Source organism: Strongylocentrotus purpuratus, unplaced genomic scaffold (genome assembly GCF_000002235.5).
Source record: "Strongylocentrotus purpuratus isolate Spur 01 unplaced genomic scaffold, Spur_5.0 spur5_scaffold_18, whole genome shotgun sequence".
Classification (NCBI taxonomy): domain Eukaryota; kingdom Metazoa; phylum Echinodermata; class Echinoidea; order Camarodonta; family Strongylocentrotidae; genus Strongylocentrotus; species Strongylocentrotus purpuratus.
This window is the reverse complement of record NW_022145603.1, coordinates 28167122-28187401: the sequence shown is the minus strand read 5'-3', so window position 1 is coordinate 28187401 and position 20280 is coordinate 28167122. Positions and strand designations below refer to the sequence as shown.

General features: G+C 37.7%; 1 protein-coding gene across 3 annotated transcripts; it reads right to left on the bottom strand.

Moving 5' to 3' along the window:
* Nucleotides 1-2360: 2360 nt before the first annotated feature.
* On the bottom strand, nt 2361-19734 carry LOC593097 (SCY1-like protein 2). Of its 3 annotated transcripts, none has more exons than XM_030989662.1 (17): nt 19647-19734; nt 18692-18924; nt 17998-18155; nt 17286-17430; nt 15122-15271; nt 14607-14822; nt 13429-13545; nt 12338-12463; nt 11815-11991; nt 10277-10399; nt 9268-9381; nt 8535-8667; nt 7853-7917; nt 7729-7782; nt 6060-6160; nt 4832-4931; nt 2361-4037 (listed from the first exon to the last, which is right to left on the bottom strand). In XM_030989662.1, the coding sequence occupies exons 2-17, from the start codon at nt 18839-18841 to the stop codon at nt 2934-2936; spliced, it is 3033 nt and encodes a 1010-aa protein (XP_030845522.1). In that variant the 5' UTR covers nt 18842-18924; nt 19647-19734; the 3' UTR covers nt 2361-2933. The 3 variants fall into 3 exon arrangements, with proteins under 3 accessions (XP_030845522.1, XP_030845521.1, XP_030845520.1); XM_030989661.1 differs by lacking the exon at nt 7729-7782 and adding an exon at nt 7660-7713; XM_030989660.1 differs by lacking the exon at nt 7729-7782 and having other exon boundaries at nt 7799-7917.
* Between the last annotated feature and the right edge of the window lie 546 nt (nt 19735-20280).

The window sequence follows — 20280 nt, the reverse complement described above, 5'->3', positions numbered from 1 at the left end:
TTATGACGTTACGTGTTATACCCTTCACTTTTCTGTAGCTTATAACACATAGCTCACTTAATACGTCCAGTCCTTTGTTGTGCTCAGTTGCCATTCATTTACACATTAAAAAAATATATATATCTGTACGAGCCTTAAATGTTCATTATACATGCACAATGTATCACATAAAGAATAATTCTAGTCACCAAGACCCTCTTTTCTCTATTTCCTGCTTAATATAAACCCATACAAACAATAAATATATATTTTTCAGTTAATAAACCACAGGTCAAGCTACCATAAGATTAATCATGTTTTTCTCCATGTAAATGGTATACGAAACGAAAACACCCTTACTCATTACAAAAAGGTAATAAATACAAATGTGAACTTCTATAATGCTGAATATCCTTTCAGGCTATTTTTTTGAACTAGATTTCTATAAAACGTTTTCAATAGTACTATTAAAGTAAGCCATATGATACTGTATGTATATTTCATTTTACATCATTTATCAGAAAAGTGCTTTTTGTCTATAAAGCTATTTCCCAAAGACTTTATACTGGAACATGTGGCATAAACAGTTTGATAATTATTTAAATTATCACATATGTATCGCTATCCTCTCATTTTCAATTTGCTACATGGTTCCCTGTAAAATACAAAGTAAAACGATAATACAGGATACTTTAAATACTTTGCAAGTAATTTCAAATTATCTAAATGTTATTATTATACTAAGCCTGATGTGAATCTTTAAACAAAATTGATTGAATTTCTTCAAAGAAAATACAACCTGAATAGGAAACTAGGATGATAGTAAGCAAATAACTACCGTTGGTGAAGGTGATGGGACAAACTATCACTTCCTAGGCGATCTGGATGTAGCTATCTTTCCGAAGCGAAGCTGAGGAAAGATAGCGTATACATTCTGATCGACGAGGAAGTGTTAGTTTGCCATCACCTGAAACCGAAAGGTGATTATTTGCTTTATATTCTATATCTAACGCAATTTAATTACAAAAAGAAAAGGACGTGTATGCATCTATGAAAGACACCAGGCCCAAATTCACACAAAAAAAGTTAAAAGTTTAACCCAACCCCTTGAGGGTACGGGGCGCGCATGTGTTTGCTTTAATTGCGCTCATTGGAAATGCGCGCTTAATTACGCCTGTTTTAGTGCGCTTTTGGATAATCTTCAGTGAAAGTGCGTCGCCCTGTGTAGATAGTACCTCTATCTTTAGTGAAAGTTTGTTGCACTGTACTACTATCTACACAGCGTAACAAACTTTTTGCTTCTCCCATAAATAATGGGCGAACTATCTTTCATCACGTGATTTTCTTTTGACCAATCGTAGAGCAAGATTCTTAGTATGTGGAATATAATGAGCATTAATCATGAATGATATTACACAATGCACAAATAAATAAATATATTGCAACATAGATACAATCATTAACAGGAGCTTGGTTAAAACGCTAGTCTGTGTGTAGCAAATGGGACAATCATTCATCTAAATGTTTTGCATGTACCTACAAGTTATTCAGTGAGAGCCTCGGTAGATTTAAACATTAGTTCTTTCTTCACAATCAGGGGAAAATCACCTGCTTTAGTAAGCTTTCACTTCTTCAGATCTCTGTTGCTGATGCAGTATAAGGATATGGGAGAATGGCAGTACATGTATTTAGAGAAAATTTACAAGAACAATTTCGGCATGTATATTAAAATCAGTTAATAGCCATCATGCATAGATATATGGAATTATGTAAAACACAACACGAGTCTTGGCATTATCATTGGCAAATAGACTGGTTTACTTTAAGGTAATACAAAGTTTTGGGAAATTTTGAAAATTGGGTGGATAGTGATTTTTTTTCAATTTTGATATATTTGGATGCCCCTGTGGATGTATTAAAAATGCTACAAAATTTAGCCCCTTAAACATTTCTGCTTTCGAGAAAAATTGAATTTAAAATTTACCGGTACTCCCCGTAAATTTTGTTAAATTTCAAATAGCGCCTACGGCCGTACAATGGTAGCTGCGACCATGAAAATCTCAGAATATGTAGTTGTGATATATAATTTCCAAACGGGAATAGCGAATCGGTCGATTTTAGTAAAGAAATATTGTTTAATAGCTTAATTAATATCTTGACCTTGAGAGGGAGCAATACAACATGAAGAGTTTATTATTTACAATTTCATAAGTTTTAATATGTTCATTTGAACCGAATTCATGACCCCATACCAAAACTTTGTATTACCTTTAAAGCTTATCTGCCATAGTTTACAGGAGGGATTAGAGCGCCCTGCAAGGTCACTGGACAGGTGGTTATCTCATCAACTCAGCTCTCAGTTAACATAAGAAAAAGAGGATCATGGGGGACCAATGGTCACCGATTAGGCATTGTTTGTTATATAGAGGGCGCAAGTAGCTACAAGTAGTGCAGTGGGCCTTTAAATATTCAAATTGATGGGTGTTTCATTCCCGGGGACCTAGAGACGAGTTATTCAATTAAATTGTTATTGATGAAGAACTACCCTGTACACTACTTGGAATCTAGTCTGCATTCATCACTTGTTGCTATATTGGGTAAACCCCAGGCAAGCTTCATGTAGTCAAGAACAACCTTTGTTTCGAAAGTATGCATACAATTTGAATATGTGAGTAAACGGGTCTATTGCACATATCCTACTTCATTTTTAACCTTCACTACATGCTTTGTTAACAGCAAATGTTGAAGTTTGCCTAAACAAGTGCACTTGGACATTCAATCCTCAATACTTCCTGTACATGCATGTAGATCTTGCTTCATTCATTACCTCTGCATGATTTCATGTCAGTCTTGCATGAAAAATTGTTGTCACTGGATGTGTCATAGAAGCAAGCTGAAAAAGTGTTCCTAAACGTGCTGCAAGAAATATTATTATTAAGACGTTTCCACATGATTCACCCCAGAAAATCCAGCAGGTTATCACCTCCTACTGTCTTCTGTTTCTGCTGGCTTGATGCAGCTGTGCTGGAAAATGGATCGAAGCCTGTACCCATTCCTACTCCTGTATGCTGTGCCCCTGGAGTCTGTTGCTGCTTCTGCATGGCCGACGCCTGCCACGACATTTGACCTAAGCCCTGACTTCCTCCACTATAATTACCCATCATGCCTGCCTGTCCGAATGCACCCTGTCCTTGACCAATATTTCCAAATGACCCCTGACCCATGCCGCCCTGCGACCCTTGACCCGCACCTCCAAATGACCCCTGACCCATGCTGCCCTGCGACCCTTGACCCGCACCTCCATATGCGGCCTGGCCCATGCTACCTGGTGGTCTTTGGACAAACACTTGCGATGAGCTTTGTCCTGTGTGAGGGTTAGTGGCAGGTGCTGTGTTAGCTGAAGACATTTGACTGAGTGTTCTGTGAGATTTCTGGGACTGAGACGGAGCTAGGAGAGAATCAAAGGTGGACATGTCGAGGTTCTTTTTCGCTTGCGTTTTGTTCATTTGAGGAGGCATCTGCGACATGTTATTGACCGGCTGAGAGAGCAAGGAAGCATTCAAAACACCCATTCCTCCTGCTCCGAGGATACTCCCTGAAGACGTTGCACTTGGTGGTGGATGATACGGTGAACCATTCATGCTGCCGATTCCACTGGACATTAGACCACCACCACCACCACCACCTGTCCTCGTACAAACACTGTCCATTCCTGCAATCCTGCCCTTGATGCCACTTCCAGACTCCATGGCGAGTGATCCTGACAGGTCTTTGACAGCAGACCTTGAGGGCTGCTTGTTTGTCTCTACAGGCTGGATCACCTTCTGGGTCTTCAACCGCTGCTGAAACTCCTGCTCCTTCTGAAGACGTTGTTTCTCCTCCAGGCTCAGGGACACCTGTGAGGGGCGCACTGGGGCGGGCTCTGGTGCCTTGGTGGAGGATCCTGTGCTACTTGCTTGGCCCTTGGAGCTGGAAGAGGACTGCTTCTGACCAGACAAATTCTTCCCATTTTGACTGGTATGGCCGTCCAATCCAAACGTCTCAAACATCTGGTCCACCTGGGAAGTTAATGTGAGTAGAAATATTTTTAAACAATACAAATGCAAATGTGTCTCCTATATGCCTCCGCCCTAAATTCAGTAGGAAACGAATGACATTATTCACCATTATGTGCACCATCTCCCCTCCCTGGGGAGTATTCCTACCATATGGTCACCTAGTAAGGGCATAGACAATTACTAACACAAATGCTTTCGTCATCCTACCGGGTCCCCATTTCTCTATTGGGTATTGAGTGGCAAATGTATATTAATGCCTTGCCAAAGGAAATTAGTACCATGTCAGGGATCGAACCCATGACTTTTGAATTTCAAGTCAAGAATTTGACACTTCTACTTTGAGATATCGTGTTAAAAAGAAAGCGGGACGGACGGCTGAAGGACGAACAGAAGGACGGACAACCCAAAAGAAAAAACCTTTGGGACCACCTTTGAATCTTCGATGGATTGAGGCATAATTTTCTTTCTTCAGTTTTCAAGCGAAAGTCTATACTTTCACTAATGAAAAGTGAAAATCCTATACAATGTTTATTGTAACAAAATGGATTGAACATTTATTATTTTAAAAAAATTATTTAAAAAAAAAATCTAGTCCATTTTCTCATGTACATATACAGAAGGTAGAGTTAACAACACATCTTTTAGTTTAGATGGTACACAAGAAAGTAAAATTTTCAATTGAAAATATTCATGTAGCACCATATCTATCATGAAATTAAAAAAAAAACTGCTTATCATATCTCTTTTTCTTTCTCTCTTTCTCTCTCTCTCTCTATCTCTCTCTTTTAACTCACCCCAGTCCCTCCAGTATTGTTGCTCTCCCCTCTTGATGACAATGGAACATCCTCATTCCCACCACTGGCTTGCAGCTTCTGGGCAAACTCAACAGATGTCCTGGGGGTCAGGATTACAATGACAGAAAACTCATGTGATGGTTTGACAGAAAAGTCAAGTGATGCCCCAATAGGGGTTGAGCAAGATAGTACCCTAGTCGTTTTTCACATGCGAAAAATATATTTTTGTTGCCATTTTAATTTTACAGTATTACCCAGAAAACTAGACTAAATTTCTTGTTATGTAAAATAGACAAAAAATATGTTTAGGCTAAGGACTTGGAACAAAAGATAGATGACAAATATATTGAGGGTTGATAATAGTAAAGAAATCAATTATTGTTTCTGACTCAAATTTCGTCTGATTTTGGACCAAAATCAATGCCAATGTTCATTTTGGGAAAAAAAAATGACCAAAATGACCATATTGTTCAATTTGACCACTATTTCTGGCACCCAGACACTTTCATTTTGTAACATATAATAGGCCCATTGCTAATAATAACGATTAGAAAGACTGCCCCTGACCAAACGTTCGTGAGTAGGGTCAATAAGATTTATATTTTTGGAATAAGCGCAAACTTTTACGTCAGAGAAGCTCTTGAAACCTTCTCCACCTAAAATTCTGATTTAATCCCCTCCTTATCCTAATATTTTTGTTTACTTTTCCCCATAATGCATCACATAAAAACGACCTAACACAAGCTCCATAGATAGTAAGAGTGGGGAAAATGTGACATGACAAAGAAAAGTAGAAAATATGTTGAACATTGGAAGCACGGTTGAGTAATATAGAAACTAAAATAGGGATGAGTAGACAACGAAGATGCAAGAAAGAAGACAAATACATCAGCAAAGAGATAGAGAGGGAATGGAAAGATGTGAGATAGAGAGTAACTTCATAAAAAGATATTAGAAAGAAAATAAACAGTTACTTGAATAGAGAGAGAGAGAGAGAAATGGAGAGTGAGACAGAGAGAGAGAGAGAGAGAGAAAGGGAGAGACATAGAAAGCAAGAGAGAAAGAAAGGGAGAGACATAGAGAGCGAGAGATGGAGTGAGAGAGAGGGAGGGAGAGAGTGAGAGAGATAAAGAGAGAGAGGGGGGTACATAGAGAGCGTGCCAGAGAGGGTAAGTGAGAGAGAGAGAGAGACAGAGTGACGTACAGGCCACAAAGAAAAAAAACATACTTTTGTTCTTCTTGCAAAGCATTAAGTTGTTCCAGCTTGACTCTCTGTTCCTTCTCTACCAGTTTGATGAGACCACTTATCACTGACATGTACGCATTGAACTGTAACAGAAAGATATATATAAGAAATGGTAACAATCTACTCATCGCACCAACTTGTGTGGAAATGTTACTTGACAAAAAAAACACAAAACCATGAATATTCACATACCTCAATGATATTATTTAAACGTATATAAGATTGATTGATCGATCTGTATTGAAAAACAAGTCAGAAAAAAAAAATAATAATTTACTGGGTGGAAGCCACAAATATGTTTAAATAATTGAAATTTCTCCAAAGGAAGCATAACATATATAAAAAGATATCTCAATGATATTGTCATTGCTCAGTCACCTCAGAGATTTGGGGTAATGTGTGAGTGTTGTATTTATGTGGTGCGTACCTTACAGGTATGTACCAGTGTAGCTTCATGACCCTTTTCTATACAATTACACTTTAAGATTCTTTTCCTCTTTCCTTTTCAATTCATTCTACCGCCCTTTTAGTATTTTTTTCTGTTTCTTCTTGTAAATGATTCATTCACCCGGCCTATCCACAACATAAACCATTTTTTTCATTTTTCATTTTTTGTACATTGTTTTAGTTAATTGGTAACGGACAAAGGAATTATACCATGTACATAAAAAGGGTAACAATTCTGTGGAAAATTATGACGACAATAATAACAATAATAATGATAATAATAATTATAATAATAATAATAATAATAATAATAATAATACCAGTTTCTTAAAAAGCGATTTTCCATTAGCTGACCAAAGCGCTTACAGTATTATTATTATCCCGGGGATTTGGATTCAATTAATATAGTGCGCATTCTCCACTCCCTGGGCAGCATTCTTGCTAGTCACCTATACACTAATGCACACATGCTAATCCAACCGTGTTTGCATCCTACTGGATACTCATGTAACACCTGGCTGGAGAGGAGCAATGCAGATAATGCCTTCGTCACATACATAAATGTCATGCCGGGGATTGAATCCATGACCTTTGCATTACCAGTCACATGATTAAACCACTTGAACTTTAACCTTTCCTAGGTCTTACCTGATGAAGATTGAGGTTATTATCGATGGAGAGAGGGAAGAGAAAAGGAAGAACCTTTCGAAGGTCTTACCTGATGGAGGTTGAGGTTATTATCAATGGAGAGAGGGAAGAGGAAAGGAAGAACCTTCCTAGGTCTTACCTGATGGAGGTTGAGGTTATTATCAATGGAGAGAGGGAAGAGGAAAGGAAGAACCTTCCCAAGGTCTTACCTGATGGAGGTTGAGGTTATTATCAATGGAGAGAGGGAAGAGGAAAGGAAGAACCTTCCCAAGGTCTTACCTGATGGAGGTTGAGGTTATTATCAATGGAGAGAGGGAAGAGGAAAGGAAGAACCTTCCTAGGTCTTACCTGATGGAGGTTGAGGTTATTATCAATGGAGAGAGGGAAGAGGAAAGGAAGAACCTTCCTAGGTCTTACCTGATGGAGGTTGAGGTTATTATCAATGGAGAGAGGGAAGAGGAAAGGAAGAACCTTCCCAAGGTCTTACCTGATGGAGGTTGAGGTTATTATCGATGGAGAGAGGGAAGAGGAAAGGAAGAACCTTTCAAGGTCTTACCTGATGGAGGTTGAGGTTATTATCAATGGAGAGAGGGAAGAGGAAAGGAAGAACCTTCCCAAGGTCTTACCTGATGCAGATTGAGGTTATTATCGATGGAGAGAGGGAAGAGGAAAGGAAGAACCTTGGTGGCCGCAATGTCTTTGGTGATACCCAGCTTCTTATGATTCATTGATACCTTGATAATACCTGGAAAATATATTTATTTTTAAAAAAGAGAAAAAAGACAGCATGACAATAATATTCTGCAATTATAGAGAATTTTATACAAAATGCCGTCTCTAAGTGCTTTACAGATATATTATTACCTCAGTCCTTGGATTCATTTATGCGCAAAAAAACCCTGCAAATTCCAATGAATTCATACCCCCCCCCCCCCCCCCCCGACCCCTTTTCCTTCAAACAAACTTACCTGAAAAAAAATATTTAAAAAAGACAGAATGCAATAATAATGTACTAAATCCATGTACCAAAGGCATGTGTCATTCATTTTTTTTAATATGGAACGGCTAAAACAGTTTAAAAAAACACCTTAGCTTTATACTTCTAATCAACTTTACAAGCAACCTAAACAAAACAGCAAATTTCAAAGAATACCCCACCCCCCTCTAACAAACTAACCTAACATGCCCATAAGAAGAGCAGTTTCTTTAGATGATATCTGCAGGAGTAACACCCTTCCCCTCCCCCAAGCAAAAACACACGATCCTATAATTATAATCAAATTTACAAGCAAACCTTAACAAACTGCAGATTGCAATGGTTTTCTCCCCCCCCCCCTCCCTCTTTCCTTTAAACAGACTTACCTAAGATGCCCATAAGAACAGCAGGTTCTCTGGAAGGTATCTGCATGAGGAGCGGTAGTATTTCATCAAGGACAAACCATTTGTCCATGTGCTCAAGCATCTTTCCTAGACTCACCAGGCATCCTACACGAACCTAATGATCAGAGAGGAATATCACTTGTATAAATACCAGCAGTCCTATCAGTGCTTTGTTTTATTGCCCTTTCTGAATGCACAACCAATTTTTCAACTGGAATTTAAAAGTTAAGTGTCAGTACCGGGTAATGCGATATTACTATAGGAAAATATTAACCTGCACTTGCTACTCTCCACACAGGTGATTAATGGGTACCTGCTAGGATGCGGCCGTCATTGTTGGGCAAACAGTTTATGAGTGTCAAGTAACGCCTGGCTGGAATGCTCCCTATGGAGTGGAGAGTGTGCACACAGTGTGTGCCAGCAAGCACTGAATCCAGGGTAAAAGTATATCTGTAAAGCGCTTAGTGATATTGTATCAGGGCTTAAATTAATCCAAGGCCACCAAGGCCATGGCCATGGATGCCCCTTTGATTGGTCTCAATGCCCCTCTCATTGGCCTTGGAGATTTGTTGTGCCCTTTCCAATTCTTCCTATTTGTGCTGTAATATAGGAATGTGCCCTACAGAAAAGTGGCCTTGCCCTAAAAATATCGAAATTTAAGGCCTGTTGTATTAAGCGCTATATAAGCGGAATATTATTATTATTAATAACTTACTGACAGGCGGGAGGTTTCCAAACAAATTTTCTTCAGTCTGGGGACGATGGAATGTTTGATGGAGTTGTACTCTATCATCCCGGCAAACGAAGGCAGAATGTTTAGGCACAGCTCCTTCAGAAAAAAAATGATAAGACATAATAAATGTCAGAATCAAATGAGGATAGCATAAATCAATACAATGCGATACTGTTGTGTATTGACAAATGGTGTTCCATAGTTTGCCGCTATTGCTGCTACTTTGTGCTAGCTGCGTGTTCCATGTGTATAATATGCTCTACCAATAAACAATGAACATACCACTCAAACGATTGTGTAACTGTGGTTATTAATGAGTAGAACCCAACAGATACAATATTAGCACTTTTAACTGTACCATAGCGGTTTACAAAGTTATGATATAAATTACCGTTCATGTATATACCGGTACACGCTTCTTTTCTAGCCACTGCATTTCGCAAAGTTACCTTCTGTGGCACATAACAAGTTTCAAGTTTCAAATTTCATTTCAATTCAAATCCATACAAAACACATAAGATACAGATTATATACAATATAGAAAACAGAGAACACACACAAAATGGAAATATGTCTACAAAAATACCGGAATTGTACAAAGTTAATCAGCAAAAGAAATGGATTGGGGAAATAACAAATAAAACCATAAGGTTCTGTCGAGGCAGTCCCTGTTATTAAAAGATACAAACAAGTTCCAACAATTGCCTATAAAATATATAACAATAACAAAACAGTGTACAAAACATAGGAGACGTATTTACATGCAAATATTATTATTGATTTAAAAACAGATGAAGTATTTTATAATTTTAGATTGAAAAGAGTTAAAGAATGTAGTATCACAGATATCTCAAGGGAGAGAATTCCATATTTTGAGGCCAGTGTGTCTAAAAGTAAATAAAGAACTTGTTGATGGACATTTTTTTCAATTAAATAATTATCAGGATTTCTAGTATATAATTAAAATAAATAGAGACGATTTCAAACTGACCTGTATCTGAGCAGAGGAAGACTCTAGAGCTCTGTAAACCATGGGTAGAACATGATTCTTGATGTCTTCAGACGGTGTCTTCGTGAGGAGGAGGTTCATCCGTTGCATGAAGATGAGTAAAATCTGAAAGGGGGAGGTGGTGGGGAGGGAGGGGTAGATGAATACATGCGCAAAATTCATTACTATGTTATTATATCTGTGTAATTATTTTGTTCATTTGGACGCCTGAATCAACAAGCTAAAACAAGCTTTCTACAGGTGCTCCCTTTTCCTGCTACTCATGTTCACTGTTAGTTTAAATTAACTTAACATAATGCTCATGATTTGTATATTTTAAACTGTCTGTACTATATCACATGTATATATTTTTTCGTTTTTTAATGAAAATAAAGTCTTTTGAATTGAATTGAATGACAGGCTAAGACTCAAACTCAGCTCAGGGGATGACAGACTCAGCTTAGTTTCATTACATGCATGTATACAAAGATCAAACATGTGATATGTACATGTAGAACTTTACTTTTGTTGTCTTCCAACATTATCATCATCACCAATCTTTTCATCTTCATAACCATCAGGAGGCGCGATAGCTCAGTCGGTAGAGCAGTGGTCTCGGAATCCGGAGACCCGAGTTCGAAACCAAGTCGATGCGCTAGTGCCCTTTGGTAAGGCATTAATCGTCATTGCCAGGTCCCTTGGAGAGGACCTAAAGCCATCGGCCATCTGTATGCTTACTAACAAGCATTTAAGCTTTCTTAGCAGACAGGTAAAATAGCCACCACCACCCATCATCATCCTCCTCGTTGTCGTCATCATCATCATGACCAACATCATCAGCATTATCGTCATTATAGTCATCACCAACATAATCTTATCTTCCTCCTCCTACTCCTCCTCACCATCATCACCACCATACTTAATATTATCATTTAAACCGCCTAGAGGCATTACTCAATTTGCGGTATAGAAATGTCTTGTTATGATCATCATCACTGCCACCATCGTCATCATCATCATCATCATCATCACCATCACCACTATCATTATCATCACCATTATCATCACCATCATCATCTTCACCACCATCAACACTATCATTATCATCACCATCATCACCACCATCATCATCTTCACCACCATCAACACTATCATTATCATCATCATCATCATCACCATCATCATCATCACCACCACCACCATTGTCATCATCATCACCATCATCACCATCATCATCATCTTCACCATCATCACCACTATCATTATCATCACCATCATCACCATCATCATCACCATCATCATCATCTTCACCACCATCAACACTATCATTATCATCAGCATTTCAAGCTTCATACGCTGTATCCCTCCTATATCATGTTAATAGTGAAATAATATTCTATGTTCGATACATTATAAATTGTAAATTATGTCACACAGATGGACATTATGTATGTTTGAAATATGATATAGAAATCAATAAATCAAATCAAATCAAATCAAACCTTCATCATCATCACCCCCATCACCAACATACTCATTACCTGAACAGGTTCTTGCATCTTAAAGACGTTCTTGAGGCTTGGTAAGACAAGCTTGACATACTCCTGATCCGTGCACTGCTCTGCGATGAGAAGGACGTTGGGGAGCACGAAGGGCACCATGTCCGGGTTCATGAACTCCTTACACAAGCACGGTAGAACCCTCTGCTGTACAACTCTCTATGGAAAAGAAAATACACAGGGGTGATAGTGACACTAAAAAAAAGGGGGGGGGGGGTTTCCCTCAACCACACCCCCCCCCCCCCCCCCTTGTGTAAAAAAGAAAGAAAGAGGATTTGGGGAAAAAATGGCATCTAACAACATTCCCCCCCCCCCCCCCTCTTGAGTAAGAAAAATTGGGAAAGAATAGGGGGAAATAGGGAGGAATAGAGAAAATAAGGGAAAAATTGGGATCAAATCGGGAAGAAAAAAAAAGAAAAAAAAAAAGGGAAGAAAAAAAAAAATTGGGAAAAAATACTGCATTGTGTTGAAAAATAAACCTGCAGATAAGGAGTTTATATATTACCTTGGGCAGTTTGGAGATGACTTTAGGAAGACCTTTGAAGAATTGAGCTTTCTGTTGATTGTCTTGTTGAAACAACGAGTCTACATACTGCAGTGTCATCGCACCAACATCATCAAAGTATGGGATCTAAAGAGGCGATAAGAGAGAAGTTTTCTTATATTTCTAAATTTTTCAGTTGGTTTGTTTTACCCGACTGCTAAGAAAACATGTGTATGCTTGTAAGTAAGCAGCCAGTGGACCAAGGACTTTAAGTCCTCTCTGAAGGACTTGGTAAGGAGGATTAATGCCATACCAAAGGACACTAGAGCACATTGACTTGGTTTCGAACCTCCCAGTTACCACACCACTGCTCTACCACTGAGCTATCACAATTTATTTTTTACATCAATCAGTGTTCCCTCCTCAAAAAGGCAACAATTAATCCTACTTTCTACTCCTTCATAGTTGGAAGAAAAAAAAATTCATTGAATGAAACAATGTGAAAGAAAATTGCAAAATGTAACCCCCAAAGTGGCAAGTGCTACCCACAAATTGTGATTTTATATTTTACACGAGACTTTGATGATTACCGGTAGCTCCAATTAAATCAGTCTTATTCGAGAATGGCACAATATACTGCTGTGGAAATAAAGTCACTTTTTCTGTAATTTTGGCTCTTTCTGCTCCTCATCACCACCACTACCACCATATTGCCACAATCATCTTCATTACCACCACCATAAGGCCTAAAATAAAGATGTCGTATTGCCCTTTGCGACCAACTCCAAAATCTTGAAATCTACCGTCGGCTTATTAAAAAAAAAATGTTAATGAATACAAAAATATGTATTAAAGCGAAAAAATGAGAAATATCAGCCCAAAGAGGGAGAAGAAAAAATGTTGAACAAAAAAAGATTTCTGACCGACCGACCCATGTTTTGGCACCTAAAGGGCAATACAACATCTTTTTTTTAGGCCTAATCATTATCATCACCATCATTACCACCACCATAATCAGTTCACCACCAACATCACCACAGCCACAACCCGCATCCTAACTATCATCCCGCTCCCATCCTGCTAAGCATCGCCATGTTTCTCTCAGTATTTACCTTGCCAAGTTGATCAGCATCCGGTCTGATTGTAGGTGTGGTACTTAGTAACATCTTGACGTATTCCTTCAAACCATCAGGGAGACTGGATAATAATGATATACTCAGACTACGCAGCTGGAAAAGATATTATAAACATCACAAAATGCAATCATCACTGTGATGATATTCACCTTCCTAAACAGCTCATCAGTTATCTCACTACAGTCAAACCTGTCTACAGCAACCGCTCAAGGGAAACACAAAAAGTCGTCTTGTAGACAGGTGCCTATAGTACATGTTTCAATGAGAAACCATTTTCAAGGGAAAATAAAAAGTAGACAAGTGGTCACTAAAGCAGGTTTGACTATATATAAAAATTAAATATTATTATTATTATTATTATTATTATTATTATTATTATTATTATTATATATGGCATTACTGTGTGTATCTCTCCAAAATCATTTTCTGTACAAGTATAAATTTACATAATTATGGGAAGAATATTAATCTGTTGAATGAAAAAACAACAATAAGAACCGCAAATGTTTTTTTTTCTAACAATGTATCCTTTTCAAACTCAACACGAGGAAATCAATGACTTGGGTAACAGTACATTACACTGAAAATCTCTCTGATTTGTACTAACTGAGAAAGGTAGTGCAATTATCAATACTGGCATTCACATAGAAAAGATTGCAGTATAAAAGCTTTTATTATACTCTCGATTTCCCACCTCCCCAACTCCGGACCAAACATGATTACCAAACTGTAACCAGGGTTCTAAACCAAAGCTAAGACCTAAATGCAAACCTGACCATGATATTCTATATTTGAAGAGCTTAATTCCAAAAGGACTAAATCCACTTCTGACGAAAATTGAGCTATTGATATCAGAGCATTGTTCACTTAAGTACCCATATTTCAACAAAATTATTTACCTAAATTTGGGGAGCAATTATGAAAAAATGCACCTTTTAATTTCACTTTTTGCCTGTACAAAATCTGGTAACCAATTTCTTTTTTCTCAGAAGTTACACAAATGGATTTAGCTCCTTTTGAAATTGAACTCTTCATTTAACGAAATGAAGGTCTAGAGGTGTTGTGGTCTTGTGAATAAGTCGCCGGACTGTAGATCACAAGGTATGGGATTCAAATCCCAATCCAGCAACAACTAAGCGTTAAAGATATTTTACCTGTTCTGATTTCTGTTTAAAAGTGGACAGATTCTCGTTGCAATCGTGGAAGAGTTTCCCGGTGTTAATGACGGAGTACATTAGCATTCCCAGACTGAACAAGTCACTGGACGTATCACAGCTTTGTGTTAGCAGGTATTCCGGGGCCAAGTAGTTCAGGTTGGGCTGAAGAACAGCCGAGACGTCGTTCATAAGCTCTCGTAAGGGGAAACTAGCCTGTGAGTAAAAGAGGGCAAGAAAAGCATTGGGAGAGGCATTTAGCAAATGTATTTTATTTTTATTTTTTGGGGTCAATGATGTTTTTAATACAACTACAAACCACATGTGAGGGAGGAAAAAGCGATGAAAAAATTAGAAAGTAACGGAGAAAGCCAATAAGACAATCAGAAAATTACCAACAATGAGAAGACAATATACTGCAGAGGGAAACAGAGGCAAAGACACAGAGAGACAAATAAAGTGACTACATTGAGATGGGAAAGGTCATGTGATCCTCCTGGAGTCAGGTGACTTACCGGTTGATCAGCTGGTGATGAGGATGGAATGACAAAGTCGAATCCTGCTAGCTTCCAAGCTCCATTGCTGTTGAGGATGATGCTTGCTGGGGTGATATTACCATGGACCATGTGGACATCATTGTGTAGAAACTTCAAGGCGTCAGTTAACTGTTAAAAGCACACAAACCCATGAAAGTCACCTTCTTGTTTTTCAATATCAATTCAATTCAATTCAATTCAATTAAATTCAATTTAATTCAATTTATATCGCAATATAAACATGTAAGTGGTGGTGGTGGTGGTGGTTATTTTACCTGACTGCTAAGAAAGCATAAATACTTGTAAGTAAGCAACCAGACGGCCGACGGCTTTAGGTCCTCTCCGAGAAACCTGGTAATGAGGATTAATGCCTTACTAAAGGGCACTAGCGCATCGCCTTGGTTTCGAACCCGGGTCACCGGATTACGAGACCATTGCTCTACCGACTGAGCTATCGCGCCTGTTACAGAGTAACAGAAAATGTTAACTATATTTACAAAGGTTATGTGCAGGGCTTTCCATGAAGAATGCGGAAACCTCTGAAGTTGATCGCCCATTACAGAATGGATCACATATCTAGTGTGCAAAAATAAACTTAAGGGAAACACAAATTACCTCCAGGTTATATGTTTAAAAAACAATTTACAGGACAACACAAACTATACATAGAAAGACATATTACATAACATAATTTATTGAAACATAAAATTCACATACCAGTAAACACTACTTTTGAAGAAATTGGAAAATAATAAGGGTAAGATGGGTTGAAATAAACATTTCAAGATCATAATTTTGCACAACTTAAAATTGTGTTTTGATGTTTAAGGCATACATGTAGTTGAGGAAAGGTTATTAACCCTATTTAGTCCGGGGGGGGGGGGGGGCTTTAGAAGCCCTCCCCCCCTTGGCATTTTTCGCGATAATTTTTTAACGCAAAAAAAATTTGGACTGAAATTTTGTGACTTTATTCTTTCGAGTCGTGCGCATCTTTTGAAAGAAATTTTTCGAAAATCGGACCTACCGTTACAAAGTCACGTGTCGTTTTGTCTTTGCATGTCAGCCCGAAAATCGCTCATTTTTGTGATTTGTGTACAAAACATATGGAAATCTCATTTTTCAAATAATGAGATAAAACATTGGTTATTTGGTCTTGTTTATAGTTTAGGTGTTTATTTTGGGGTCAAAATAGTTGAATTATAGTTGGAAATGAAATAAAACAACAAAAACAATAAAATACATAAGTTAAAAAAACAAAGAAATACATAAGAAATTATCAAAACAATAGATAACATAAGGAATAACCCTGGTTTTTCATTTTTTTGTGTTGTATTATTATTCCAAATGGTCTAACAAATATATGTAGTGAGAAAGAATGCTTAAATATGAATAATGTCTGATTTATGGGCAAACATGTGAATTTAATGACCTTATTTGCATAAATTACCATAAATATGCAAATGAGTGAATTTTTCAAAAAAATGAAATTACCATAGTATTCTATACACTTCACTTGACATGAATGCAAATTTTCGCGGCGATTGGGCGTTTCACGGCCGAGATCATAGGGGGGGGGAGGGGCCTTAGAAGCCCCCCCCCCCCCCCCCCGGGCTATGCAGTTTCAAAATAGCCCGGGCTAAATAGGGTTAAGACATCAAATTGCACTACTCTCTGATGAAATGAAGAATATAATCACACAAAGAAATTAATGAAGCGCTTCTAACGCAACATTTATTATATTTCTTTTTTTGTTCTCTCCATGAATCTATAGTACTATAGCTTCCGGCTACCACTATAGCTAGATCAGCATTTTTCGTCGTTCCCAAATTTTGCACTGTTTAAAAGAGATAATGAGTTTTCTTCAATTTCCAGGTAGGTAAGTTATATTTGTTTTAATACAATAGATAGAAATGTCATTATCTTGGTAAGTTTGAACTATATTAGGGGGTAAGTTTTTCCCTAAACATCCAGAGAGCTATAAAAATGTAAGTTTTGTTTGGTTCATGTATTTATGAGCCCAGAGCCTGCAGCAAAGGAAATACCCATATATCGCCTGCTGCAAAGACATCAGGCGGGCAGATTTATCAAACTGCTACTACTTCTACACGAATTTTTAAAGCCAACAAAACATATCTAAACCTACCTGTAGGAGTCCATATTTAATCTCGACTTCAAACAGCTCGTGTTCTCCAATGTACGGAGGGATGGGCGAAGGCATGTTGTCATGGCATCCTAATATGTTGGCTAGGCTTGCAAAGACAGGCTCTGTGGCAAATGCAAGGCTTTCTCTGTGAGTGTATGATGGCAAATAGACAGAAAATCATAAAACCGGTAAATCAACCAAAAAAAAGACAACTTAAAGATAAAGGTGAGCTCTGGTCATCCAATTTTTTTTAAAGAAAAGATGTGGAAAGGATCAGAAAAAGTTGATCATGTAGCATGTAAGTATTGGTGTGTACTGCACAGTTCTGGAGTCATCAAAAGCATAATAAATTTGGCCCAGTCTTGGTAAAGTAACAATCACTGAACACAGAAAGATGTATATGGGACCACACAAATGGTGTCGGGGCTACTAACCTTGATTTCCTAATCTGTCTATGCTCATTACTCAACCAGTATACATTTTCTACCAAAATTGTTTGGCAAATGACATTTATTGTAATCTTGAACATTCAGTAAGTTTTGTTTGATTCTGTGAGAATTAATTTTTTTTTTTTTTACCAGAACTCATCTTTATCTATTCAGGTAAGCTCAAGTTTTTGAGGTTGATTTTATTTTTTACACATTCTAGCTGTACATAAATTATGATTTTAGGTGATTGGAATACTTTGACAAAACTATCTGCAATCACTTACCTTGTTTCTTCCAGTGGATGTTGAACAGTGAGCACACAGGGATGGCGTAGCCTTGTCAGCTGGGTGGAACCCTTCCGTAAGATCTCTAACAGTGGATCCCGATCTCGCTTGGCAAATCTTTCCAAGAGCTTCTTTTCAAATACAAATACACCAGCTTCCTGTGCGTGATTAGAAGTTGACAAAATTTGGTTTATGTTTTAGGGAGCATTTGTGAGACAAAGGAGGAGTTCATATTTGTCCAGTATCAATGGTTATGTTTTCGAAACCATTTGTTTATTTTTTATGGCTGTACTGACAAGTCATTAAAAATATCTGGCAAAAGAACTATTTGAGTGTAATGAATACGTTCAATTGGATTTTTTTCAATTTTCAATATCTGAAACTAAACAATGATACATTATTCTTTGCAAGGAGCCCTGCCAGTAGATGTTTTCAACTTAGTTTCATAAAAATGCTTCAAACAAAATTAATATTATGGCAAATTTGGTAACATTTTTCTTCTAAAAAGGTTCCCGATTTATTATTACATGCAATTTGGGAGACTGCCTCCAATGTCTGACACTTTTGTCAACAATTTTGGTAGCCTATTGTGCATAAATGGGGTAAATTCTGGGGATATTAAACATTGAAATGATCGCAGATTTGAAAAAGAAAAGGAAATAATTTATTTTTAAAAGAGCAAAATATTGCCTACCTGCTTGGTAGACCTCTTGACAGCATGATATATCTTCCACAGACAGCCCGGTCCTCCGCTCCCTACATGTCTGATGATCTCATACTCCCTCATCACAGGGTTCCCAATCAACCCTCCAACAGTACTCTTCAGTTTATTTAGCATCTCCATCGCGTCAATCAGCTTGTTTCATCCACCTAGTAATAATAGGGTGTCTGCTGGAGGCTGGCCAAATCTGCCAGCTGGTTTTTATGCTGTGTCGGAACCAAAAAGACACACCCCCAAATAAGAAGAAAATATTTTGAACACAAGCAATTTTCAAAGATCAGTTTTAGTTCTTGTAGTAGTACTAGTAGATCGGCATTTATATCTTAATCAGTAGGGACGCCGGTTCGAGAATGAGGATCGTCCACATAAACAAGGATATCCTCGTATACGCGGACAAAATGCATCCTAAAAAGAATCATCCTAAAAAGAATCGTCCTCATTTTCACAGACGCTTTTTTTCTCTGGCACTCTGCAGGTTTGAGGTTCCTGTTCCGCATGCTGGCAATGCAAAAAACGAATTCCACCTAATAAAATACCCAAGTCTGTCCGCGTTTATGGGGACGATCCCTATTCTCTGACAAGCTAAATACGAATGTCTTTTCAATGCAATGCAATGATAATAATAATATTAATAACAATAAACATAGTACTAATGATAATAATAATGACATTTCTAACTACATTCATGACAACAACAAAAAGAGACTAGAGTCTAGATCTAAATCTAGACTCTATATTCATTCATTCGGTTGGCCTGCTTTTACAGACACGAATTGCAGTATGTGGGACAAGTGCAAATAATGGGCGCGTCACCCGCAAGAGTTTTCAGTATGAAAACGTTCAAGCACACGTACATACATGTCACCCCGCTCCAAATTTCTTACACCACTACTATTTACTCATTAAACATTTTTAAAGAGATACTCACAGACCAGAACAGACGGGATGTTGGCCAGCTGTGACGTGACGTAGACTATTCTGACTTTGGGTCATAGGCAATTAATCGGTTCATCATTATGCATCCGATATGAACCCGCTGCACTCTTCTACCAGGCTAAATCATGTACGAAATTCAAAAGGAAAATAATTTTGTCGAATTCATGCAGATATGTAGTTATTTTTTTTTTTATGTGTTGATTATTGAATGAAAATAAAATTCGTTTCCATGGAATTTTTTAAGTATAATCATTTTAAATTATTAAAAATCCTTCAAAATGTAATAATTTATTATACAAGCGGCTGAATTGATTGAAGATAGCGCTCATTCAAATTAAAATTTCAAAACGAACGTAAGGCGTGTGTGTTGTATGTTGAGGCAAAAGACCGTGGGGGGGGGGGGGGGGGCTTTCTAAATAACTTGATGGGGAAGAGTAAATTATGATCTGGGACGGGAATCGGGAGGTGGGATTATCACCAAGTTCAGTCAGTTCAGTTTATTCAATTCCATCTTTAAAAGAACATTTGTACAAAGGTAAAAAAACATGCAATTTCATACATTACATAGACCTCTAGATCGACTCTATAGGCTACGTAAAATACGAACAGAATATAGGCACAGATGC

Coding starts and splice junctions, on each gene's coding strand:
- LOC593097 (XM_030989660.1), bottom strand. CDS start 18,841: ATGGAGATGCTAAATAAACTGAAGAGTACTGTTGGAGGGTTGATTGGG. Junction 11,992..12,337: donor TCATCTCCAAACTGCCCAAG/GTAATATATAAA, acceptor TCTTTTCCATAG/AGAGTTGTACAGCAGAGGGT. Junction 7,918..8,534: donor TGTTCTTATGGGCATCTTAG/GTAAGTCTGTTT, acceptor TATATTTTCCAG/GTATTATCAAGGTATCAATG.